Here is a 26,377-nt window from a genome sequence, read left to right as displayed (position 1 = left end):
GGAAATGTGAGTTTTGCGTCTTCCCCGGCATCTTGGTAAACACGCAATTTTTTCAATTACGAAAGTATGAAACTTCACTCGCCCAGACCGTGAAAATACAAATTTACAGTTCGGGGCCGCATCGTTTGAGACCCGTAACGTCGCAGGGTAAAAACGGGATTGCAGAAACCTGGTTCGCGATTGAAAGAAAATTTAGTTGCCGAAACACTAAAAGTTGCCGAGAGAAAGCAAATGCTTCGATAAAGGGCCGATTCTTAATCATTTTCCATTAACCAAGTTCGGGATAAAGTCAGCGCGTTTGGGAAAAAACGTACCGTACGTACGTTGCCGATTGCCATTGTCGCCACGGAAAGACAGAAAATTTTAACTGAAACGTTTTTCGATGACATCGATCGATTTTCCTCTTTTAGATGCAAAAAAACATATCTTTCCAAGTGAATCTATTAATTACCGATGTTGTTGAACTTATTTTTCTGCGTATATTACTCAACAACAGACCAACGCAACCGAGGACAGGTAGTCCCGCAACGATACCGCTATCATTGCAACCGTCCAATCAGTTGCAGACCTGTGGCTTTCACGTCGCTCTCTTTTCGTCTCGCTTGCTCCTAACGCAACGCCGCAGAAAAGGACGGACGATCAAGTGACGTCAATTTCATAGCGTGGCAAACTCGTGGCAATTCAAAACTTTTGCCGGACGTTTTAGTTGGAAATTGGGAACGTGCGTCGAAGGTTTTCGCAGGACCGAACGCTCGAACACGCTGTTTTTCTTCAATGGTACCGAGCATGATTCGATGGGTTGGTCTCTTCGGCCTCTTGGCCATCGCGACGGTGACGGTTCGCTGTGAGGATAACGACAAGAAAAACGAAGAGTTGAAGATTGACGTTCTCTACAAACCGGAGGTTTGTGAGGTGAAATCTAAGAATGGGGACATGCTGACGATGCACTACACCGGTACTTTGGCTGATGGTACCAAGTTCGATTCGAGGTGAGTGCTCATTTTAATTGCTTGAAATTTTAAATGTTGCACTTGAAAATTGACGGAGTGCTCTTCTTTCGGTGATATTGAAAAAAAAAAAACTGTGTAAACTCGACGGCAAACGGTAAAAGCAGCGATAAACTCGGCGATAAGATAAGCAGCACTCCGAAGAACGAGTACTGGGCTTCGGCGATTTTATTGTTTAACCTCGGCAAAATGGTACTCGTTCCAGAGGGAGATAAATACGCCACTTTTAATCTCTAATTACGTATTTCTTTTTCAAATATTTCCATATTTATTCCATCTCGATCATGCGTCCTGCCGGAAATCGCATATAAATCTCGACCGGAATCCCGATCCTTATGAAAATTTAAAAATTCTCCGGCTTCCCTAACTCCCAATGCGACACATTTTACACAGTTTATGATGTCTCCGTCGTGTCTTTCAACTCCCAAAAATGTTGCAAACTTCAGTAAAAACTTTCATTTAGGGCATCGGATCCTTGGAGGTTTAACGCGCTCATGTAGCTTAGGAAAATACAGAGTGGCAAGGTCCGAATAACGCAGGAGTAACAGTCGAAACCGCGCCAGTTTTTCATTTGCGTTTTTCCAAAGCCTTTGGTCGATGCCATGGAAGGTGCAGCGCGCCACTGCTTGTCCCGGATTTTTTCCTTCTTTCTCTAAAGAGGCGACTCGTATCTGAAACACCCTGTACGTAGCACCTTATCTGAAAGTTTAGTTCGTTGCAACTCCCATAATTTGTTTTAACCGAGTTATAAATTTTATTGGTCAGAGTAAAAAGCGGGACACTATTAAAAGTTCGGTCGCGTCTCCAAGGACGGTAAACAATTTAACTTTTTTGGAAGTTTGCCTTTTCGGTTCAAGTGTTTTAGTTCTGCAAACTTCGTTGCATTGTCCATTTTATCGACTCCGGGTATTTTTCTTACTTGTAGGAAATAGGGTGCATCAAATCGAGGGGGAAAAAAATAGCGAGAAAATTTTCAAGAAACTGAGGATTAGCTGTATTAGAAATTCGACGAACGGCGGACGGAGGGAAATCCTCGAAAATTGAAAATGGGAAAGACAAATACCGCCAAATTAAATAAAAGATGAGGGGATAATCAAAGTTATCATCCTGAAAGCTTATGATAGTCTAAGCCAGCTGCTGTGGAGATATGCATAAGGACTATTGATTTTGCCACTCTAGGACTGCTCGAAATATAAATCTTTAATTCTGCTCAAAAGGTGGACACAAAGGTTCCGGGAAAGTGTCCTGGCTGACAGCTTATTATCCGCATTAAATATACATTAGATATTCAAGTGGGGGCATAAGAATTTCATCATTATCAGTTTTTCGGGATCATCGGGGAATTCAACGGAATCTACGAAATTCTCAAAAAGCTCCACCTCGTCTGGGTATGTTTATGGATCCGAGCTTTCCCAACGTATAACTTGCGTTCTTTTTTCATCGAGATACAACTTTAATCTTGAATAATTCATGGGCCGATACACGGATGGCATGCGCTTCTGAGCAAATAAATCTAGTTTTAGTTGCATTACTTATTAAATAACTCGAATTTTACCCTGGAACGGTTATGTATTATCGACGGTTAACGTGTGTAAGTCTGGCACGGTTTCGTAATAGGTGTCTAACCGACGAATGTATTAACGAACGACGAATTTAGTCCGGATCCAATTCTTGGGCGTTCCGTTGGAAATTTACAGTATCTCGAAAACGAGACGAACGTCTCCCCACCCCACAGAGCGATTTTTAAGAGTTCGACGATCAATTTTACGTCGCGGACGTCCGAATTCGCCATTAAAAAGACGTCCGCACAGAAATATACGTATTATTTAGAGGATTTAGGTATTTCGGCCTTCCCGGGCAACTTAATCTGTACGAATGAAGAAGCATCACTTATTAAGGAGCTTGACATTTATCTGCAAATCCATGTAGGACGTTCAGCGTCATCTTAATTGAGTTTTATTGGCCCGTGGGTACTAATGAAAAAGGGCATATCCATCAGTCTGCTATAAAAACACAATCTTGAACGTGACACATTTTATATACATTGATTCATCGGTTGCTCCTCGGATCTTTTCCCATATTTCCATAAATTTCTAAAGTTCCATGTAAACGCATAAAACTCAAGTGAATTTGTTTCCAGATGTAGTTAAATTATTAAATAGGGCGTCGGGAACTTTCGCTCCACTAAAATTGGATTTTCTTGCCTTTGAGCCAGCTTGGATGAGAATACGAAAGTTCGAATGCATCATCGGACCGAAAAGAATGATTTGCGAAAATGCTTCAATTTACTTAACTCAAAATTGAGAATTTTGTCGTTTGGAAAACAAAATTGTTAATCAATGTACAGCGTGACCCATTTGTTTTGGGGCCGGGGCCCGTGAAAAGTTTGTTGATTGTGCGATTTAGCCGGGACTTTTTTTTTTTTTTTTAATTGCGGTGCTTGACAAACTGCACTTTTTCAGCAAAAATGGCCCGGTTGGTATCAAATTCGAGGTCCACTATGACAATTTCTAGGAGCGAAATTTTAATAAATCATAGCGATTTTTTTGGGAAAAATCCATGCACGCCGCTGGATTGGCCACCTCTCAACACGGGCTCGTACAAAATCTCAGTGAAAAATTTTGAGTAATAACGATTTTGTAGAAGAATTAGAAATGCACACGGGGTACTTACTTACATCTTATCATACTTTTTCTGGGCATATTAAGGTCCGAACTAGCCGTTCTAGTACCACTTCGGGAATTGTCGTTGAAATATCGCAAAATTTCGTTGTTATTTGGAAGAAGCCCACGACGTCCATTTTGCCTCGTCACTGGCCCATCCGACGTTGAATTCTGCACGCTGCCGCAGCTCCTGCTGCCGAGCGCACGTCGTCGCCGACAAGACGAACAATTTCTGTTTTTCCTCTCACACTTAAATTTTCCGTAATCGTCACGATTAACAATTCGATTCGTATTGAGCACGAATAAGTTTTAATATCGACGTTGACGTTTGTTGCGTCTGTTTGACAGTTAAACACCTCACTTGTTCTCCATGGCCGACTGTGAATTTTCGAAAATCAACAGATACCGAGGGTGCAGTTTTGATTCGCCTACAAAATCGCTATCGCTGAAAATTTTGCACGGGCCCGTTCTGAGGGGTGGCCAATCCAGCGGCGTGCGCGGATTTTTTCTAAAAAAATCGCTAATATGATTTGTTAAAATTTCGCTCCCAGGAACCGTCGCAGTAGGCCTTGAATTTTATGTCAACGAGGCCATTTTTGCTAAAAACGTGCGGTTTATCAAGCTCTATGATTAAAAAAAAAAAAAAAAAATCCGGGCTAAATTGCACCATCAATAAGCTCTTTACAGACCGACCCCAAAACAGGTGGGTCACGCTGTATGTGTAATTCGGTGAAATAAACTTAATTTCAACTTATAATTACTCACGGGAAATTTCAAATACACATTACAGGACGTTTACGAGATGATCATAAATTTTTTTGTGCGGCAACGGCAATATATTTCTGTATTTATTACGATATTTAAATTTCGCGTCGTCCATTGCAAAAAGCCATAAAATCGTTGTTACGAGATTCCAATTTATTTTATAATATTATTTAAAGGGTGCGAAAGGGCCGAGTGCACACGTTGGATTCTCGAATTTCTTGCCGTAGCGCACAACTACAGAATTAAAAGTAATGCATCTGTAATCGGACGATTAATTTGAGTTGGGCCACGAATCACGAAGTGTTAAAATTAAAAGTGCAATTAATCGCTAAAGTAAGAGTAATAACAATAATAATTACCTGATGAAAGCTGTTGCGGAGCGTTGCCAAATGGCGTTTAATTACGGCACTTCAGTTGAATTATGGAATACATTTTCTCTGAGGAGAAAATTCGTTTTTAATGTAGGCTTATTGTCGTTTGATATTTTGAGAAATGTTAGTAACTAATTCTTAATTAACGCGAGCAACAAAATCGTCGAGGAATTGGGGCTGGTTGCTGGTCATCTTCCGGCACTGCAGCGTTTCGCAAACGTCCGTCTCTTGTCCATTTAACTCTTTACGTTGAGAGGACTTAAATTATTAACTTTCGAATCCAAATTTACCTGACAGTACATGGAAAAGATTTCTAGGACTGTTCCAGCCCGACTTATATGGATTTTCCTCTATTTCGCCTTTTGCGCTTCGATTGTTCCGGAGATATTCAATTGGGGTTTTTTTTCTCCCGTCACAACTTGTTTGTCATAACTAATGGAAATATCTCCAATTCGTGCATCATCAATTTTCTGTCGTAGGTTTAGTCTCTACGTGCAAGAAGCAGACATTTGACGACAGACTGAATACTCTTAAATAAATTGCGGGACATGTGTTTGCTGATATGCATACGTATGCTCAGTGATACTGAACGATTCGAATTTATGAAACTGGGAGAATGTCGGGGAGAATAAAAACGTTTGAGAAATGCCAGAGAACGTTCGGATGGAGGGCGTCCCGGAAACCCGCAAATTAATATAATCTCTCACCCCTCAGTTAAAGGTATTAAAATGGGAAGATATAACAGTGGTATGTCGTGGGTGCTGCGAGCGCCTCTACCGCCATGGTCTGACAGTAGTCGAGTGAGTGACGTCTAAACACATTTCGGAACACACCGGCTTCTATTGGCATAACGGTGGTTACATTACAGCCTCTCGCGTTGTTTGTCGTATCAATAATATTTATGCTAAATGCATGTGTAATTTAGGATTGGAGTTTTTAAAGCGTTTTCGCAGTTCCATTCAAATTACCCGAATCTCCAGCAATCTTCAATTCTCTAGATGTATTTAATGATAATTCAGTCCGCGATGCGCGGCAGCGCAGTCGAGTGCACCCGAAACAACTTACGTTTCACACAAATTTCTCCCCTCAAAAGTAAGCGCAATTTCAGTGGAGATGAGCCAAATAAAGGATAAAATTTTAAACCTACGGCAGTCATTTTATAACGTTGTCTCCTGCATGCCATCGTATGGGGCAAATATACGATTTACTGCCAAGCCCCGGGCTTTCCCCAGTATCTTTGTAAATATTTCAGCTCTTGTCGGAACTTTTCAGCAAATTTTCATCGAAAGCATTACTTTGTGTTCTTTACAGGTTTGCTTTACAATATTTATTTTATTCAATTTAAAATTCGATTATGACATTGTTAGATTATTTAATTTTTCTTAACTCGTCCGCGTGCCCATTTTCACCTAGGAGCAGAGAAAACTACGCCCGTTCGTACACACAGATGAGAGCGATGGAGTAAATACAGCCGTCAACTCCATGCGAATCGTGCGGTAATTCAGATCCCGCGAAATTTTTCAGAGATTAATTAAGTCAGGCAGGTGCAATGTGTATTTCCCCTAGATGACAGGAAGACGGTGCGCCCCTGTAAACAGTAGAAACCGTCGAAAATTCAATTGTTTCTACCCGTGCGCTGCTTGACAGACATTCTTATGAACGTCATTAAGTGAAATTTATTAATTTTCATGATGATAATATCCGGGAAGTAAGGTCAGCTTGTGAAATTTCGTTTCCTTCGAGTGTCCTGTTGTTTTCCACAAAATTAAAGAAAACGAGTCGGAACAAGCACCGTTCTCCCGACGAAGGGCGCCTGATGAGAAATCTAAAAAATGGAGGACTGTCATTCCGGTCCATCGCAAGAGTTATTGGATGTTCCGTCGAAATGGCCCAGAATGCCTTTAAAGACCATCCGAATCAAGAAAACAGAGGTAAACCTCGAGAGGTCGCGTCTAGTACGGATCGAAAAATTGTGCGAACGGCAACGAAAGGCCCTCTCAAGACGGCCCTAGGAATATTGACTGAGTCAGACGCTAATGTCGGCGTTTGGACAATTCGGAGGAGGCTCCTAGAACAGAACTCGAAAGCGAGAAGTCCCCGACAGGTGCCCCTTTCGAAAAAAGTTCATCGAGCGGCTCGCTAAACGTTCGCTCGAGAACACTTGGAGTGGTCGCGAGAGGAAAATCTGAAAAAATGGCGGAACATTCTAGTAACGTATCCGAGATTATGCCGTTTAGTTCAGGCCGTTCGGGATCGGCGCGGAGACTCTCAGAATTAACGTTTGACCCTAGATACGCGGCGAAGACCGTTGTTAAGGCACGGAGGCGGTAATGTAAAAATCTGGGGATGGTTTTCTTGGACTGGTGCGGGCCCTCTCGTAAAAATTGACGGAATTCCAACCCCAATAATCACATTTGGACATCTCAGCAGACCACATGTTGCCGTATGCCGAGGAAGACACGTCTTTGAAACGGGCGTTTCACGAGATAACGACCCAAAGCATGCGGCAAAGGTCGCGAAAAATTGGCTCGGCACAAATTCCGCTAACGTTATGGGTTGGCCCGCACGATCGCCGGACTTGAATCCCAGAGAAAAGCTTTGGCACTAGTTGACGCATGCCACTACGAAAAACCACGTAAAAGAACGGAGGCCAACTCCGTTGAAGGATCTATGGGCTATAACTCTAGAGGAACGGAGGAAAGTTGTACCCATCGAGTACTGCCAGAGGCTTATCGCCTCCATGCCTACTGGGTGTCGACAAGTTTTGGAAGCAAACGGGCAATGCCGATCGTGAAATTTTATGATAGCATGTAAACAATTTGTTTTTTTTTTTTGTGATGTTCAGTGAGTTGTCGTCTATTGGATGAAAATGCCCCATTTTTCAATTTTTGCGTCTTTTGCTCAAATTTTGAAAAATTTCCCACGTATTAGTGATAACGTACCGTAGTGTGACTTAAGTATTGCCTTAGACAAGTTCTCGGCGCAGAAGTGTTATTTCTCGTAAAAACTTCGACGATACGGAGCGTCAAGCAGCGAATGTGCAGGTGTGTTTACTTCATTGCTCGCATCTTGCGCGTATCTTTGGGGTCAGAACTGTGTCAAGTTTCTTTCTTTATGCACAACGCCACGTCAATAAATCGAGTTGGGCAAGAGAGCGTTGTCGTGGCGAAATGTTACATTTTAATCTTTACCGAATGCCATTCCTATACACAGTCCATCCATATCTACGAAACTGTTCCCCTCAAATGGGCCATCTGCACGCTTCGTCAGTCTGAAAAAGCGAGCAGTATTTTTTTTGTTATCATTTTATTTAATGCACGTGATAAATATGGCACTTTGGGTTGTTAAACCCTCTCATATTTTATGTCGAGCACCGTAAAGAAAACCATTCGCAAGATTACTTAAAATGCTTCTTCCCGCTTATTTTGGGGATTCACGGAGAACTGAAGTATTACGAATTTGTCAGCGTTAATCCTCCTCGAACCTAAAATAACTTGGAAGTTTGGGAGCGACCTCGCGTTGCGTCTCGCTCACATTCCTGCACTCGGGCCCTTCCGGACCGTGAGAAGTGAGAGATTCGTTTGGAAAATCCGAATTTTACGGCACGATTTTTGAACAACTTCGCCAGCAATTAACAGTCACAATCTAAGCCCCGCCACGTACCAACACTCCGCAAGAAATTGAATTTTCCGAACTCCATTCATTATTCATGGTCTAAAACCAAACTGAAACTAAGAGATACTTGAATGTCACAAAGTTTCACACTAAACTAAATCCAACGGGTGTCTTTAATATATAATATTTCGGAAACTTCGTTAGAAGTTGACTTCTTTGTTGAGGTCGCTGATTAAAATTTCACGTCTCCGAAAAGACCCCGCCGAAGATTATATTCAGTTATTAGTTTAATTTATTAAACAAACTTCCATATTGATACTCGCGAATCGCATTTCTACAATTAGCGAATATAAAAGCGGGAAATATTTGTTGACCATTACGATTTGTTTTGAAAAATGTCCGTCGAGTATTTTAACAGCGAAATATAAATCATGTAAAATTAACACAACTTCCCAGTTTATATAAATCCAAATCTCTGTCGAATTTAATTAATTCTGTATCGACAGGAACCCATTTTCGGGCTCATATTTTTTGGAAATTTATCGCATTGGCTGACCCACGGGGATAAGCCATATTTGTATACGCGATATCTCGATTAATTTTGCAATTTCTGGTCGACTTCCCTTTCGCCCCCCGCACTCGAAGGCCACCGCAGCCGGACACGGGGAGAGACAGTTTTTTTTTCCATCCTCCTCCGAAGCGAACTTTCTCCCGTCCCGTTGTCCATCGAAGATGTCCGGCACCTGATCGATACTCGGTTGTGATCTAATGGCAGTTCCGGTAAATATCGAGCAATTCATATTGGGGATTCATTTGCATAATTTGTAAGCTAAAACACACATTAATTCAAAGCCCGGGCTAACTCCAGGATAAATTTGTCCTTTGGGAGTACGACAGGCAAACAACTCCAATAGGATACAATTCAACCTAATTGGATTAGGCAAGACGGTTATCCGTGGATTACGCATTGAAGCCGGGCGTGAATGTCAATAGTGTTTTTTTCGAACGGCGTCGATAAACCACGCGAATTATGATGACAATTACGTTGTTGCGCGACGGGGACGAACGGAAGCGATTCGCGTTCGGTTCGCTCGCAAAAAGGGGGCCGAATTCCGCCCCAAAAATTCGGAAGCGATGCGTTAATATGTAGACCAATGCAAATAACAAATATCCGTCAATATCAATAGAGGTAATAGGGAATCTGAACTGACTGTGTGTGTTCAATTAGTAATTGCTATTATTTCTAGTTATACGCGTACCGGTTTCGTAACAGCCGAGCCCGAACATATAGCGGGACGTATTTTACTGACAACGTGCTTATGGAACGATAATAAATTCTATGAATCTCAAATACCTGTCATGGACAAACCTCGCCGACCAATAAAAGTAGAAGGCAGCGCAATTCGGCCACTCTGGCCGCAGCTTTAGAGATTTCACGTCGAAGCATCCGGAATCAAGTATTTAACATGTTCACTCGGGGACTTAAAGGTAAATCCCCCGAAAGCTCATTTAAATTTTCACAATAAAAATTCCCCAAGTGAACTAACTATACGCGAACCCTCGAAGGAGACATTAAAGAACGCGGCACGTTTGCAAAACCAAAGATCAAAAAGATGATTTTATATGCGAAACTGCACATTTCTGCACTTTAGAAATTAAAGCAGCCGGCTTATTTCAAAGCAGGGGAGAAACAACCAAATAGAGATCGCTCAGAGGCGGTACGGATCGCGTAACGAACGCTACGGGCCCCACGCGCCCCCACGTTCGTCCCGCAATTTCGATATGGGATAAATAATTAAAAAAACAAATAAATCGCAACGGCGAGCCCCCTCCCCCCCCCTTCCGATTGTCGCCAAACGACGCCGGACGTGGCCCCCTCGAAGGGTCCTTTGCATTTTTGCCGTCGCGCACTTCAATGCGATGGAGCTCTGGCAACGTCTTGGGACTCCCATCTCTATGTATTAGCTTGTTATGAATTTTAAGTGAGCTCCTTCAACATGTCGTTTTTAATTACTTTAACTCAATTAAACGGGAACCCGTGTGCTCGGGGGGCAACTATTTAAATCTGCGGAGGAATTTGCATGTTTATTATTTGACTTACTAGTTCGCGCAAATTCTCAAAGGCGGACGCAGGAGGAGGAGGAGGAGGAGGAGGACGTGTGTGTGAACCTCAAATATTGACACCACGCGTTGAGGCTTTCGCATCGGGTTATCTTCGCGTCGCGAGGACGCGAGGAGAGAGGTCACACGTGGCGTGCGAAAAGTAAGGAGACGGGAGGCGAACGCAATAAAATAATCTACGCCAATGCACTTTTGTTCGGTTTCGGTCCTATTACTTCTCTATATTAGATACCCGTGCATTATGCAAAGGAAAATTTCTTACGCAAAAGCACTTTGCGCTAATGCACGTTACATCAGCAAAGCACATCAGCTGAATTCGGTTGCGTAAAGAAGAGAGTTACGATCCCGGCGTCCCCCCGTCTCGTTGAGTCACGTTCGCGCGTTTAGTATATCGTAAATTTTGTTAATTCACTCGACTGGGTTGACGCAGAATCCGGCGCGCGGATTTTACTTTCCGCGCGTCGGGTTCCCACGGACCACCGGACCATCGAGAATTGCCGATCGCCCAAGGCTCGGCCCTCCCGCCGGAGCGGTCGAGCCGCCGCGTTTCGGCTCGCGGTTCGTCCGTCGCCTCTCGGTTTTTCGGCGTCATTAAGGCGTCCGTTCGATTTGTCGAACTCGAAAAAATGGCGCTCGGCCCCCTAATTGGAGCTGTGAAGTGTGCAGCGCAGCACCGGAGCGAAACTGCAATTTTCCGTTGCACTCTCGTTCTTGGGGAGGTGCAGTCAAGTTTCACGGGCCAACGGAGACCCTTTCGGAGTCACCTACGCGAAGAAAATGGTGCGTGGAATAATTGGAATAAATGAACTGGATGACGTTATACGTTCAGCAGCTGCAACTTCAATTGGAACAAACAAACGCGCCCAGTTTTTATTTTAAATAAATATATCGAATATGACAATATTAAAAAGGGCGGATGCGCGGAAATAGTTAACCAGAAAAAATAAACCACTTATGAACAATAAAATAACAACAACAGTAATAATAATAATAATAATAATAATAATGAGTTTTCGTATTATATACCGTGCGTTCCGATCCGTTTGACAAATTTCTATTGGCACAATTAACGATGATTTAACACACTGATGTCGAGTGAAAGTCGTGGTGAAAGCAGAACTTTTGACCTTCTCGAAATGTTATAATTGGCGTCGTACGGCGACCAAAATTGCTCGCGAGTGATGGAAATGCCTTTTCGAGTTACGCAATCGGTTACTCATAACGAGGGACTTTCCTGCGCATCGAGAAAGGAACGACCACTTGCCACAACGATAACGAGCAATTCCGTGCGGTAACGATTATGATTAATAAATTTCTTAACGCAGCATTAGGTAGAGAACTAATCGTGATTTATTGCCGTACCTATACGATTACAAAGCCAAACACACAAATCTACGCACAATCCATCACGAATAATCCGGATTAAGTGCCCTCGTATGTTTCTATAGCATTCCCGAAATGTATATCGGCTTCGATTCGTGTTGCGGCCGGTAATAATAATAATATTAATAATTACCGAGCAGCCGGTTGTTGCATTTCATTACAAAACGAATTGAACTGGAATACGATTTCATCGGGGGCGTTAAATTATTTCCATTTCTGGGAAATAAATCGAGATTTCCGCATTTAATTTTAGGCCGTTCGCACGAATTTTGTGATAATTTCGCAATACACAATGGCGGGCCATAGAAATAGGACCGCTACCGGCTCAGCTCGAAAAAATGGAAAAAATTCTATTGAAACTCGTTCCGCCGCACCCGAACTAAGGTCCTAAATTGCTTCGTCTTTGGTAATTGTATCTGACAGCAGAAACCAGGGGAATTACCTTGCGCTCGAATCGCACTTCCCCCGTTTCGTTAAGACGGTTAAAGTTAAGGTGGTCACGGTAACGGGACCGGTGCGTTAAAGCTCGCTATTTTTTTATAACTTTCGTAATTCTTCGCTCGATAGGAAAGCAACTGAAAGGTAACTCAAACTAATCATTTCGAAGCGTTTTAATGCACTTTAGTGATTGATAAACAAACAGACGGGACGCGGAAACCACCGTTCTTTAGCCGAAAGAATTCGGACTCGGACACTCGGAGATGCAGGCAATTCTCTTCGTGAAATCTATCGAAAAATGGGAATAGTGCGGTCGTAAGAGGAAAACAGCGGTTCTGACTGACAGTCGAATAAAGCGAGAAGCCCGAGAAAATCCTTTTGTGGGCTCCGAACAAGTTCAAAAGGACCTAAAGTTGGAAATAGGTGCCGGAACTATCTGAAGACGGCTGCAGGGAGTTTATTTACACGGTCGAGCGGCTCGAAAGGTACCGCCGCTGCCAAAAATGAACAAATTTAAGAGAAGAGAATTTGGGAAGAGTCATCTTCCTTTCGAAAACGAAGGTGACAACATAAAAATTTGGAAATCAAACAAAAATTCATTTGTTTGATTCGGACGGTCGACGGTATGCAAGAAGACCAGCAAAATGGGAATTGCTTCCAAAACGTACTTTGAAAACCGTTAAACCTGGAGGTGACAACATAAGATTGCGGGAGCTGCCTCGCTCGGTTCGGCGTCGGTCCCATTTATTGGATAAAAGGGATCCCGAATCAAGGAGCATACCTTAAAATAATGAAAGACGTCATGCTGCCGTGTGCTTCGGAAGAAATGCCATTAATTTGGAAACATCGACAAGATAATGACGCGAAACGTGCGAGTTAAACAATTTTTTCACAATGAACCGATTTCGGTTGTGCCGTGGGCTCCGCGGTCACCCGATTTGAACCCCTTTGAAAACCTGCGGGCATATCTTGAAGTTGCTGCGAGGCGTCAACGGATCAAAAACAGGGAAGGACTGCGGTCCGTGGTCCAACTGGAACGGGAAGCAATTCCTGTTGAGTTCTGCCAGCGCTTAATGAGGTCAGTGCCTAAAAGATTAAGGGCAGTGATCGCTCGAAAGGGCGAAGCGACCTAGCATTAGGCGTCAGCCAATATTCGGTTGTTAATTTCGTCTTTTTTTCTTTTTTTCCTTTTTTTTTTTGATAATGTTTCGACGGTCCTATTTTTATGATCACATGTTTATTTTGTTTTTATTGTTCCCATCGAGGAAATTTATTTATTTTCCGTTTAAAAATGTTTTTGTGGATTGTTTTTATTTTTATTATTAAATATGTAATATATATTTTTTATTTTAATTTTTTTCTCACTGGAGTGATAGAAACGACAGATTGAAATTTTCGAAGCGGCCCTACTTCTATGGCCGCCATTGTACCCATAGAGCATGCATATTTTTAAAGGAGCGCTATATCAAAAAGTTTCAGTCTCGCATACCTAATTGCAGTAAAACGGTTGAAATAAAATTTTACGACTTCAGTGGTAAATAGTGAATGCCCTGAAATATAACTGAAGAAGACCGAGCTTGCCGTTGCCGTCCATCCATATTTAATCGCGTTTCTAAAAGAAAAGTTTTAAGACTCAATTACGTAAAACCCTCGTTCGTTTTTCAAAAGCTGGGAGGAAATACATTTTTAAGAACGTTGACATGTTCGACCGCACGTTTAAAAAACTACAACTATAGGGAAGTGCATTACGGCATCGTTCCTCGTTCGCAACGACTTAACAATTTAACGGGACGCGCCCCGTGCCAGAAAATGTCCTCAAAGAAGCGTTGCTGACCTTCTCGCATTCGTCGTAAGACCGCTCGGAAGCTTCGACGAGGCAAACCGTAAGCGAACCAATTAACAAAAAAATAATAATAATAAAAATAACGTTAAAAATAATCAAATGTACCAGTCGTCACGCAAAACACTGCCGTGAGGCCACTGAGATATTCTCGCATTTAAATATTTAACTACCTAACAAAAGGCATTACATTTTATTCGCCAAGGCAGCTACGTTGTAAAATACGATACGTTCCGGTGCAGGTTATGCATAATAATCTCTGGACGCGTCTTCCCTTCCCGGTTTTCCAGTCGAGAAACTTCTGTCAGGAGTAAACTCTTCGAAAAGTTTCCGTGTCGGCCAACTAACAAAATAATTCCGCATAGTGCTACGTGCAAATGCGGCATGCAGTGCCGTTCTTCAGGATACTTTTTGATATGCATGGCCCCTTTAATATTTCAGTTACTTTTGTTCTATCTATGTGTGTGATGTGAGGTTTCGGGCCTTTGTTTATACCATAGCCCCTCGTTTTATCGAACGAGATCGCAGGTACGGATTAATGCACTTTCCCGTCGCTGCACCGTAGTATCCGAATCTTGCCGCGTCGTTGACAAAATGGCGAGGCGCCGCGCGCCCGTCAAGTCGTCAGCATTTGACATCCATCAAAGTTTTCATTTTTTCACATTAGACGTTTTCAATTTTTTCGACGGACGTACGGAGTAAGTGGGGTAGCTGTTTAATTCGGATCTCGCGATTCTGAAAGTTACGAAATTAATATTTATATCCTTGTTGCCCTTATCGGTATTTCCCCAGTTCTGCTGAACGAAAGAGCCGCTCCTGCCCTTATTTTACGCCTCTAACTTCCTTAAAACGTGAACATTCCAACTTGCTCAACTTATATTCCCCGTGTAGTCGTTACGCACTGGCGACACGCTTAAATATTAAGAAGTTTTTTGGTACTGCTCCCATAGGGCGCCCTCCGAAAATTTCTTTTGCAAGTTAGGGAAAGTTGTTATAGAGCAGAGTAATTTAAATGATCCACCGCGCCAAGAAACGATCCTGACTATCCCGTCGGGAGTGCTAATAGACGAATTGGTATTGTTGTAGCTTGGATCGGGAACAACCTTTCACGTTTCAGCTGGGAGTGGGACAAGTGATCAAGGGTTGGGACCAAGGATTGACCGATATGTGCGTGGGCGAGAAGAGGAAGCTGACGATCCCTCCCTCTCTCGGATACGGAGATAGGGGGGCCGGAAACGTGATTCCTGGCGGTGCAACTCTTACTTTCGAGGTAAGCGGCGTGGTGGTTAATTAGAATGGTTAATGAAAAAAACGTTTTTAGGTTGAGCTCATCAACACGGGAGATTCTCCCCCGACGACGAATGTTTTCAAAGAAATCGACGCCGACAAGGACAACCAATTGAGTCGTGATGAAGTGAGCGAATTTACAAGTTTCTTCTGTAAAATCTAAGTTTGTACTCGTCGCTTCTAACGAAACTTCCTGAAGGTTGCATTAACTACCCTTCAGGGTAATGCACAGCTGACCACCTAAACTTGCAGCATCAATAAATTTCATACGAAATGGTGTCCCGAGCACTGCGTATGTACGATGAAATTGTTTTGGCTAGTCGGGTGAAGAACCTGTGGCGTAGCGCTCTGCATGTACATACGTGTTCCATATAAAGTCATCAGTTCAAGCGTTTAGTATTCTCACGAAGAAATTTTCAACGGCCTTCCCAATTATGATTGCACAAAAAGTAGATATATTGATGTCTTAACAATTGATGCGTTATTTGTATGCGGAATATATTTCAAAAAGAAAAAGTTCGCAAACACAAATGCCTAGATTCTAAACATGTTTCTGTTATTTATGGACCTCTTCAGTTTCTCTCTTAATAAAGGTGAAACCGGGTGTAGAAATGATCGCGTGAAAGTAAGACGATGAGATCTCTAGTTACGAGTTACGTCATCGCAAGTGTACTGTAGTAATCGCACTTGGTCATAGTTGGTGACTCAAAAATTTAACGAAACACATGGACCGCATAGAAACAGCGCAGGAATGAGCACAACGTTGTTTTTTTTTCCTCTCGACTAATTTCCACTCATCTTCTGACCCGACACCGCGCGAACCCTTCAGGAAGGTTCCGAGTGACGAATCTTTCTTAGCCGATCCGAGTTCGTCAAATGATATTTAGTATTCTCAATTTTCGATCTAGGTCAGCGAATACCTGAAGAAACAAATGGTCGCGGCCGATGGCGGCACCCCCAGCGAAGAGGTGAAGAACATGCTCGCCGAACACGACAAACTAGTCGAGGAGATCTTTCAACACGAGGACAAAGACAAAAATGGATACATTTCCCACGGCGAATTTTCGGGTCCCAAACACGACGAATTGTAAAATTTAATCGTTTGCTAGATGCTTAAAAAAATTATCAGTTTTGATTGTTCCGCAACAATGAATACTAATCCTTGCAATGCGATGCATGGCTAAGTAAATTTCCAGTCAAATGCCTTAATTTTGCCTAAAAGTTTTAAAATTACTTCAGATACTGCTGCTAGTTTCCCACGTACATGGTACCAAGAGAGAAATAAATTATTGTCACTTTTGTATTCTGAAGATTTTATGCCATTACTCAATTTAACGACCATACGAGGGCAATGTGAAACGTAAACAAAGCTAGTTGCAGATCCTGACCATAAAAGGTTTTTTTTTTGTGGCAAATCGTTACCCATTTTTTTACGTTATCGCTTTGTCCACGAGGCGTGGTATTTGACTAAAAAATTCTTTCAGGACGGCAGGTAACGCCGTCTGTACACGCTCTGGATTAATCGTCATTCGGCATTTTTGGAATGTAAAACTGTTTTAGAATTAAGTTTTTTTTATAGCAATATCAGGTGCCAATGGTTCGTTCCCCGCTACTATTTAATCTTGTTAGACTGGTATTTAAACTTATTAGATTGATCTTTTAGAAAACGATTATTCGAAGTTATTGTAAAAAAAGTAAAAGTAAAGTAACGCTCCTACATATCTGAATACGAACCGACGGTTTGTATTATACAGGTCCAGCTGCTGCTGTTCCGTGCATCCGTCATCCGATCAAAAACAAAATAGCAAAGAACAAATTGAGCGTGAGAGCGCTCGGACGTTGCGACCAATCGGGGCTCGCATTGCCAGATGACGGATGCACGCACCCAAAACTTACGTTTTTGAATATGCCGAGGCACTTGTACTTTACGATGACATGTTTTCGGGTGTTTGTAAAATAGGAACATTTTTGATACCTCGACTAGATATATAAGTACCTATCGATATTGTAAAGGTGATGACGTGTCAATTGTTATATTATAATCGATGCGAACGTGCTTGCAAGTCCGTTTTTTTTTTATTATTATTTATTGTTAATTTTTTAACTTTTATTAAATTCAAAATTAAGGAATGCTGTTTGTCAATTCGGCGAGTTTTCGGAAATTGCGACGGTCCGAGTGATGATTTAAACTGCGCGACTGCTGATCCACGTTGAGGGACTCCCGAATAAAGCCAAAATATCGATCGTGGAGGGCAGGACATGGAAAACTCAGGATCAGAAATTCATTAATGCTATCGCATGTACCTGTTTATCTATCAGGAGCATCAAGGGGATTGTATTAATTTCTGAACGCTCTACGTTTAGCCCTAGCTATTTGTATCACTCCTGGTTATTACTGTTTGACTAAATACGATGTACTTATATGTTTGTTACATGAAATTTAATAAATATGTTTGTAAATTGAGTTTTTCTCTATCACGCGCTGTGTGACATTGAAAAAGGTCCAGTAATGTATCTTTGGGGATGCCTTGGTCACGACTCGTGCAACCAAAATTATCTGAATTTAACATTCGGTCGTTCGGACAATTTCATCATTACCATCTCTCGAAGAAATCTTCAAAATTCCAGCGAAAACCGAAGATCGACAATTATTTATTAAAATCTCAGCGAACGGCCAATTCGCGAACGTGCCAAACATTCGCCAAAACCTGCCAGGGTGGGCGGAAATCTGCGAGAAATCTTCAAGTACCAAAGAACTTTCAGTCGCACCGGTTCGAGCTTTTTTGGAGAAAAATTAAAAAAAAAAAGAAAAAAAAGTGAAGTCTTCCGAGCATTCAGCGCCAATATCTCGGAAACGCATCGGGAATTTAAGTCTGCGGTGTACGTTCGTATGAGGACGAATTAATGTCGCACTGCCAAGAAAGAAATATCGTTCTGCTGATGGTCCGAGGCGAATTTTTCACCCTTCGTCACTACCAGCGCAAAAAAGTACAGAAAACGTCAGAAGCTATTATTGGTTAAATTCCCCAGCACGAAACAGCATCGTTTCGTGTTTTTCTCATAATAAAGCAAACGAAGAGCTCCCAAATACAGTTAGCGGTGGTGCGGCATGTAGGTGTGCACTTTATAACGAAGAGTCCGACGATACACAGGGTGACTCGACAGCGGCAATTTTTTGCGTCTCCAAGCGTCCCGATTTGCAAATTCACCCTGTATATAACCCACCCATCGGGAGAAAACCAACCGTTTGTTTAACTTTTTTCTGGGACTATTCAAACACCTCCCTTTCCCACCTTAGGTCTGCGTCAAAATTTTGCCATCTTCCTTTGTTTTATATCTGAATCAGAATTACCTTGGTAACATTGAAACTGCCAACATTGGACAATGTGTGCTGAATGAAACATTTAATGAATTAGGAAACACATAGTGGTCATATACGTGTACAGGATGCACATACATGGTCAGCTCAGCCAACAACGTTATTGTTTTATCATTAAGAGCCTTACAACAAAGCGCCGCTGTATATATATAAATATATATAGCGATAATATCTAGGCCGAATTATTTCATATTGTGACAGGTTTTAAGTAGGTATGCGAGTGATCGATGCATCAGTAATGAACAACGTCTAAGTTGGGCTTGATCTAAGTGGCGTCAGTGAATCAATTGAATATCAAAAAACGTTTGCCCTCTTAATCGTTTATTGTTAACCTGAGTAGCTAAGAACATAACTTAGATGGTTGTTGACTCATTATCTTGACTGCTATTACTGCGAAACTGAAAGTTTGTGATTTTTGTACATAGTGGTTAATGCGGAGCGACGTAACAAGTGCGAACGAAAATTCGTCCTATTTTTCATCAGATTTATTAGGAAATCGAAAAGTCAAATACAGATTTGTTCCGCTCGTTTTCGGTTGATTTCTTCGAATTCGCGTTAGTCGTCGCGAACTATCCACATCGATTAAAAAATGGCGGTAAGTATCGCATACGTCAAACCCAGGGAGTGTGTCACAATGTTTGGTTGCGTCATCGCGTTGATTTGACACGTGAACAAATTCGTTTGTTGACAAGTGCCGAACTCGCTCGGCTGCACGCAGTTCTACAGAGTTAACAGTTGTGCAACTGAAGGGTTGCACGATTGTTACTTTTCCGGGACGTGGCCATCGCTTTATTGCGGTCCTCTCCGGTCTGTAGTGCCTACAGTTAAAAGTGCTCAAAAAGACACATATAACTTCATTTGAAATATTCAATTCCTGAAATTATTTCTACCTTTCGTTATATGTGGCTTTAGATTTCGATATTCTCCCCTATGGACGTGCCGAACTTAAATGTTAAATTTTTTATGAACAGCAACGTAAACTTTGGTGGGTTTCTCTGGGTTATTCCTGTCTCGTAAATCGGCTTAAAATTGGAAATTACAGGCCACGGAAGGAACTTCCGGATGAGTTTTTTCCGCTATACGTGCACTATACTATATTAATATATCAAGAACTGTTGCAAACTAATAAATGTTTTAGCAACAGTTTTTGAGATGACAACGTGGTGACGAATTTGACAGAAAATCCTTGCGCCTGGCAGTCTTCATGTTACTGGCGGATTTCTGACTGACATACACGTGTGAGCATTCCTCGTCTACAGCGTGACCCATTTATTTTGGGGTCAGTCGGTAAAAAAGTTTATTGATTGTGCGACTTAGCCTGGATTTTTTTAAATTATTATGGAGCTTGATAAACTGCACATTTTCATCAAAAATGGCCTGGTGGGCATCACGTTCGAGGTCTATTATGACAGTTTCTGGGAGCGAAAATTTAACAAATCATATTAGCGACTTTCTTAGGAAAAATCTGCGCACGCCACTGAAATGGCTACCTCTCAAGGCGGGATTGTACGAAATTTTAATGAAAAATTTTGAGTAATAACGATTTTGTAGAAGAATTAGAAATACACACGGGGTACTTACTTACATCTTATCATACTTTTTCTGGGCATATTAAGGTCCGAACTAGCCGTTCTAGTACCACTTCGGGGATTGTCGTTGAAATATCGCAAAATTTCGTTGTTATTTGGAAGAAGCCAACGACGTCCATTTTGCCTCGTCACTGGCCCATCCGACGTTGAATTCTGCACGCTGCCGCAGCTCCTGCTGCCGAGCGCACGTCGTCGCCGACAAGACGAACAATTTCTGTTTTTCCTCTCACACTTAAATTTTCCGTAATCGTCACGATTAACAATTCGATTCGTATTGAGCACGAATAAGTTTTAATATCGACGTTGACGTTTGTTGCGTCTGTTTGACAGTTAAACACCTCACTTGTTCTCCATGGCCGACTGTGAATTTTCGAAAATCAACAGATACCGAGGGTGCAGTTTTGATTCGCCTACAAAATCGCTATCGCTGAAAATTTTGCACCGGCCCGTTCTGAGGGGTGGCCAATCCAGCGGCGTGCGCGGATTTTTCCTAAGAAACTCGCTAATATGATTTGATAAATTTCGCTCCCAGGAACCGTCGTAGTAGGCCTTGAATTTTATGTCGACGAGGCCATTTTCGATGAAAACGTGCAGTTTGTCAAGCTCCATAATTTAAAAAAAAAACGGGCTAAATCGCACAATCAACAAACTTCTTACGGATTGACCTCAAAACGAATGGGTCACACTGTGCGTTAGGACTATTAATCAATTATTTGAAGATATCACGGCGTTTTGGCTCTAAATCCCTCCAAAGATAAGTGTGAGAAAACGATAAAAGGCTGTTATGAATCCCCTCGCATTTCTTGTTCATGTTAAGATCATCAATCGGCATTGTACGAAAGTGGTACAGGCTTGGGTCCCAAGTTCTTCCCAAGATTAGCGTGGGAAGAGAGGGTTGCCTGTAAGTTCCTTTAACGTAGGTGAAAAAAAGTGGTTGAAGGTTCGGTACCCGTGAGAAAAAGGGTGGCCGGCCCCATCCTTCCTACCGTTTCTCTCGAGAAGAGGGGATGTGCTCGGGGCGTTGATACCTGGTTGTCCCAGGGATGCGTTTTTGGGTTACGCTGAGTAAAGAAGTGCCTCGAGAACTCGTATCGTTTTTCCCCACCTTCTAACCGTGGACCTGACACACCCGTTTTTATTTCGCTTTAAAGGAGTTACGTACCAGTGGCGTTCTAAGAGCTTTCGCCCGTTTCCTAAATTTAGGAAAATACATCCGGGTTTTATGTCAATACAAATGAGATTTTATCGACATTTTCATTCTCTTGATACGACCCTGATTTGTGCATAGCAGTTTTTCGACGACGAGCATTTATGCCCTGTCAACATCCGTGGCAATCAGCGGCGTTCGTTTCACATCAAAATTGAAGTACCTATATTATCACAAATATCAACGAACATTTCCCTTCAGTAATTGTTCTAAAATTCTTGTTTTCGCAGACGTGTAAGAAATAAGAATCTAAATAATGTTCATAACGTTCCAACTGTGCGATTCATTTTCAGACGTACACACATTTCCTCACACTAAAACATTTAATTTAGGTTGTTGTGTTTAAGCGTTGTAAACAAAGATACGCAAAATAAATCATTTCGAACTGATACAGCGTTTCTCCCCTTCAGTGATAACGATACAAATTGCGGAGCTTAAGATAAACCTAATAATTGATGTCGTGTCTGTCTTTATCACTCGATCGTTCATAGATTCTGCTGAAACTTCAACTAGTCAGAGAAAGTGTACGTTTTTGAGTATTATTTTAGTGAAAATGGGAGAGACTTTTGTGGATATAGCCGGTCAATTTTCGGCAAGGTATATTATACTCACGAACACCCGTTTATTCTTATCTTCATCTTCGCGACACAATGGAACACGCTCTTGCACATCGACAATTGATATTTTTATTGTTAATTTATCATTTATTACCGCCGCAAGACTAGCGAATAGAAGGGAGGCGGGGGGCGATCATCGAAATTGAAGAGCACGAACGGTTCGGTGTTGTCATGGCGTTCAACGAGTCCCAACGCATTCGTGACAAGTTCAACATGTTTTCTCCATGAAAGACGGACGTAGCGGTGACCCTTGGGGTAATTTGTTGATCGGGACAATGGGATCAAGAGTCATTAACAGTCGGTTAACGCGAAAAATCGTCTTATCCGTAAGGGTCCCGTTTCCTCAAAATGCACGTGAAAACCTCTAAAAAATTGCTGTAAACATGGAAAAACCCACGTCTGAGGCGCAGGATGAAACTCGCGTTAAAGAAATCTGTCACTGTCCCATTTCCATCATCAGTGGAGAATTTGTCAAGAGTTCGGTCTTCCGTCCGCAGAGGATATACGTACGAAGTAGCTCATATTTGCAAAGAAACATAATGGAATTTCGCAAAGCATCATTTTTAAAATAAACTTCTTCAAGAAGAATTACGTCACACGATGACGATTATTCTGATATCAGGTATTTTGCCTCCTTTCAGATTATCAGATGACACCAGCGCAATTATGAGCAATAAAGTCCACGACTATGGAATATCAACAAATTACAACCCTGCAGACCATCCACCGGTGCGACTGAGACAGCACAACCACAGGTACGCCCGCCAAATCTATTTCCCACCACGTTGGTAATTTAAAGAGTTTCTAACAAACTTCATAATAACATGACTCATCGGGTGCCGACGTGCATGTATCAAAATCTGTTACTTAACCAACGAGATCAATAGCTTCCTCGTAGAAATGATAAAATAACTCTCTATTGGAGACGGTTTCGTTGGTAGGTATCGGGACATCGATATGATGATCTCAAACTAAATTTTGTACCTCTAGTGACCAAAGTGAAACCCAGCGAAAGAGACGATCGAAGAACAGACTGTCAAATAGGAGAAGCACAGGTTTCATTCACCCGGAAATGGTGGAGGAAGCCCTAAAGATGGGCGATCAAGTCGCCAACAGGAGTTAGCTAATAAGTTCTTTACTACGTTTGTTGAGTAATTAATAAGTAACAGTGCAATGGAATTTAAAGTTAGTTGCAGGGTAAAATGACCACGAGGTCCTGTCTAGCTTTGTCTCGATGGTAATTTCCATAAAGTCTAAGAAAACTAGAAGCAAATGGCAAGCGCAACGTTCACAACTCGGATCGAAATCGTGTTAACTTTGCCGGAAAGTTAACTCGATTATCGTGTAGGTTTTATCATACGTAATAGTCAAAGTATCGAAATTTGCTTCAAGGATTTTTCACCAGGAATTTTCGATCGACCTCCTGAGGGCACGGAGTTTCATTTTTTGTCACTTATCCTATGGAAATTATCCTCCGGGTGAAGTTCCAACGACTTCTAATTGTGGTCCAAAATGTCGATAGTTTAACGGACAAGTCTAGTCAATAATGTTTAGAGCTGAAGGTAAAGAGTGTCTTTAATTCTACGGTAGAATTAAAAAAAAAAAAAAAAAAAAAAAAAAAAAAAAAAAAAAAAAAAAAGCCAGTGGCGGATCTAGGAGTGAGCGGGTCTCAGTGCAAAGTCGCTTTTGCGCACCTCAACGTTTAAAGACATAAATTTTTTCTTGTTTTCCACGTAAATCACCATTTTGCGGGGCACTTGGTCGCTTTGCACGTCTCTACCTTCGGGAGAATTGTTTCGTACAGTCAGCTACGAAGGCATTTTTCTACGGCCAATGATTCGACTGTGGACACTATAAAGATAATTGTCGATAGATTTTGATGTCGTAGTATATACTTTTTATGTGTAATAATACTAATGTGTACTTATTGTAGTGTGCAATAGTTGCGAATCCACCACGATATGTGAATAAAGTGAATTATATACATCGAAAGATTTAACACGTTTTACATTATAACATGGGCCAGATTGCTTTATTATCCACTCCCGACGCGAAAATAATAAACCAAAACCACATTTTCTGCAATTCTACACAATGTACCTATATGTATTTTAACAAGTCGGGTAAACAGTCATAACATTATCCGCACAATCAAGTACACAATGGCTTAAACGGTTTGGGATGGGTCCATTGAAATACTTGTGTTATAACAGTAAATGATAATGAGCGTCGGTAAATATTTCGGACGCCGTACTTCATTTTAGATTATGGTTCAGTTCGTTAAAAGCTAACAAGCAAAAAGTAGGTATATAACAAGTACAGTTCCACGTTACGTTAGTGCGAAACATAGACGTGTGACGTAAATTATTATTTTTTTATCGGTCAAACTCCTGAATGTTCATTCGAAGGGTGCGAGGATGGAAGAACTAGATGCCTCGAATTTGCTGGTCCTAATGAACAGGTGAGTCGACAGTACCTGAACGAGTATCGGCTTTATCGCTGTTTAAAGATAAACGCGAAAAATACATCTCTTGGAAGATTACACCATCGTTCGTTTACACGCGGAAAATTTCCCTGTAAGAGTCAATTTTCAATCGTTTCGTTCTCAATTTTTTTTTTTTTTTTTTTTTTTTTTTAACTTTACAGAACTATACCCGCAACTTCGATACCAAAAACGCGAGATCCTCAGAACAAAACATCCCACCCAATAAACGCGGCGAGGGCCCCACATTTCAAGTATTACGAGGGTTACCTTAACATGGCTTTCACAGACGTCGATGGGTAAGCCCGCTGCACCCGCATTCCACAGCTCAATCCCTCCTTTTATGATCAAACATGTGGAAATTAAATTTAGGCACCGAAACGGCCAGAGGAGAACGGGTCAATTTTGTATTCAGAAGCGGCTTTGATTTTCTCTCCTCCTGTAGAGTCCGTACATCATTCTTGTTCGTCCGTCCTTCCTACTATCTGCTGTGCTTATACGTTTCCATGTATCTTTTCCGTAATAAAATCGGAAACTGTTCCCGCGGGAGCCCTTTTCTGCCCTTTTCAGTCAACTTCCAATCTCCTGTTTAACCTGCGCGAGCCATAAATATGGCAAAATTTGCTGGAGAAAAACGAGTAAGGCATGTTTATTCTCCGTTTATTAGGTATCCGATACGGCTGCAAATATTTGTATCGCTCGAAAAACGAAAATGTATCAGGTACTTGTATTATACGATGTTAAATCAATTTTACATTCGGGCTTTTTGGGGTGAGATACTTATGTTACATTAAGCTCGGTTGATTACACAAAGCCGGCTTTTAAAAGAGATCATTCAGACAGACTCAAAGGCCTCAAAGACAAGGAAGTTACACTGCGACGGATGTATGTTTTGTCTTAAATGGATGTCGGCAAATTTTCGCTCTCCCTCTCCGTTCGTCAACGTCGAAACCTATCGAAAACCGAAACATTATCTGCTTTATTAATGAGGGATTCCTCTGGGGTTCCCTCTAATTCGATATAAAACGCGTTTTAACTGGCAGGAAGAAGCACGTTAAGAGCGCGTCGAAAGGGATTCGAAAAATTCAAAATGTCAAATGGTAATCGTCGTTTCTGTTGTTTATCGTTCGAAATCGTGAAGGGGTGTCCAGGTGTGGGCCACAGTTTCGGACATATTTAAAAATCGTCGTTTCAAGTTTGCGAATCGGTTTATGGAAATCACCGACGCGGATTTCACATTCGACAAAAAGCCATTTTAAATATTGTTCATTTGCGGAGACTCTGAGACGCGAACGGTTTCACTTGAAAATGTAAACAAATTTTGACGCGAAATCGTGTCTTCTCCATATTTTCTGTTTTTAAATTCCGTTTACCTATTGGCAAGACAATTGGGTTCTAGCGAACGCAACATCCTCGTGGCCCATTAGCTCAGTTGGTTAGAGCGTCGTGCTAATAACGCGAAGGTCGCGGGTTCGATCCCCTCATGGGCCAGATAGTTTTTTTTTCGTTCTTTTTAAATTATCAAACTTGCGTTCAAATGCGGGAATTCCTAAAATTCGTTATATCGAATAATGCGCGTTTTTAAAAACTATAGGAAAAAAGCGCCCGATTCC

The 26,377-nt window shown here is 41.7% G+C and overlaps 2 protein-coding genes and 1 non-coding gene across 3 annotated transcripts; all 3 read left to right on the top strand.

Annotated features, from left to right (window-relative positions):
- The first annotated feature begins 690 nt into the window (after positions 1-690).
- Fkbp14 (peptidyl-prolyl cis-trans isomerase Fkb14) lies at positions 691-17,954 on the top strand. The gene is made up of 4 exons (XM_066291986.1): positions 691-989; positions 15,290-15,473; positions 15,525-15,617; positions 16,399-17,954. The coding sequence occupies exons 1-4, from the start codon at positions 775-777 to the stop codon at positions 16,579-16,581; spliced, it is 675 nt and encodes a 224-aa protein (XP_066148083.1). The 5' UTR covers positions 691-774; the 3' UTR covers positions 16,582-17,954.
- Positions 17,955-22,109: 4,155 nt separating this feature from the next.
- On the top strand, positions 22,110-24,298 carry LOC136344480 (uncharacterized). The gene is made up of 3 exons (XM_066291987.1): positions 22,110-22,262; positions 22,924-23,037; positions 23,273-24,298. The coding sequence occupies exons 1-3, from the start codon at positions 22,219-22,221 to the stop codon at positions 23,403-23,405; spliced, it is 291 nt and encodes a 96-aa protein (XP_066148084.1). The 5' UTR covers positions 22,110-22,218; the 3' UTR covers positions 23,406-24,298.
- Positions 24,299-26,181: 1,883 nt separating this feature from the next.
- On the top strand, positions 26,182-26,255 carry TRNAI-AAU (transfer RNA isoleucine (anticodon AAU)). The gene has a single exon. It is a non-coding gene; the product is annotated as a tRNA-Ile (tRNA).
- The last annotated feature ends 122 nt before the right edge of the window (positions 26,256-26,377 follow it).

Source organism: Euwallacea fornicatus, chromosome 17, assembly GCF_040115645.1.
Source record: "Euwallacea fornicatus isolate EFF26 chromosome 17, ASM4011564v1, whole genome shotgun sequence".
NCBI classification, from domain to species: domain Eukaryota; kingdom Metazoa; phylum Arthropoda; class Insecta; order Coleoptera; family Curculionidae; genus Euwallacea; species Euwallacea fornicatus.
Note: the sequence above shows the minus strand (reverse complement) of the source record. Positions and strands in the feature narration are given on the sequence as shown.

Excerpts from the sequence above, each read along its gene's own strand:
- Fkbp14 (XM_066291986.1), top strand. The coding sequence starts at position 775 with ATGGTACCGAGCATGATTCGATGGGTTGGTCTCTTCGGCCTCTTGGCC. Across the intron at positions 990-15,289 it reads GGTACCAAGTTCGATTCGAG|CTTGGATCGGGAACAACCTT; the intron begins GTGAGTGCTCAT and ends GTATTGTTGTAG. Across the intron at positions 15,474-15,524 it reads GTGCAACTCTTACTTTCGAG|GTTGAGCTCATCAACACGGG; the intron begins GTAAGCGGCGTG and ends AAACGTTTTTAG.
- LOC136344480 (XM_066291987.1), top strand. The coding sequence starts at position 22,219 with ATGGGAGAGACTTTTGTGGATATAGCCGGTCAATTTTCGGCAAG. Across the intron at positions 22,263-22,923 it reads GCCGGTCAATTTTCGGCAAG|ATTATCAGATGACACCAGCG; the intron begins GTATATTATACT and ends GCCTCCTTTCAG. Across the intron at positions 23,038-23,272 it reads CTGAGACAGCACAACCACAG|TGACCAAAGTGAAACCCAGC; the intron begins GTACGCCCGCCA and ends TTGTACCTCTAG.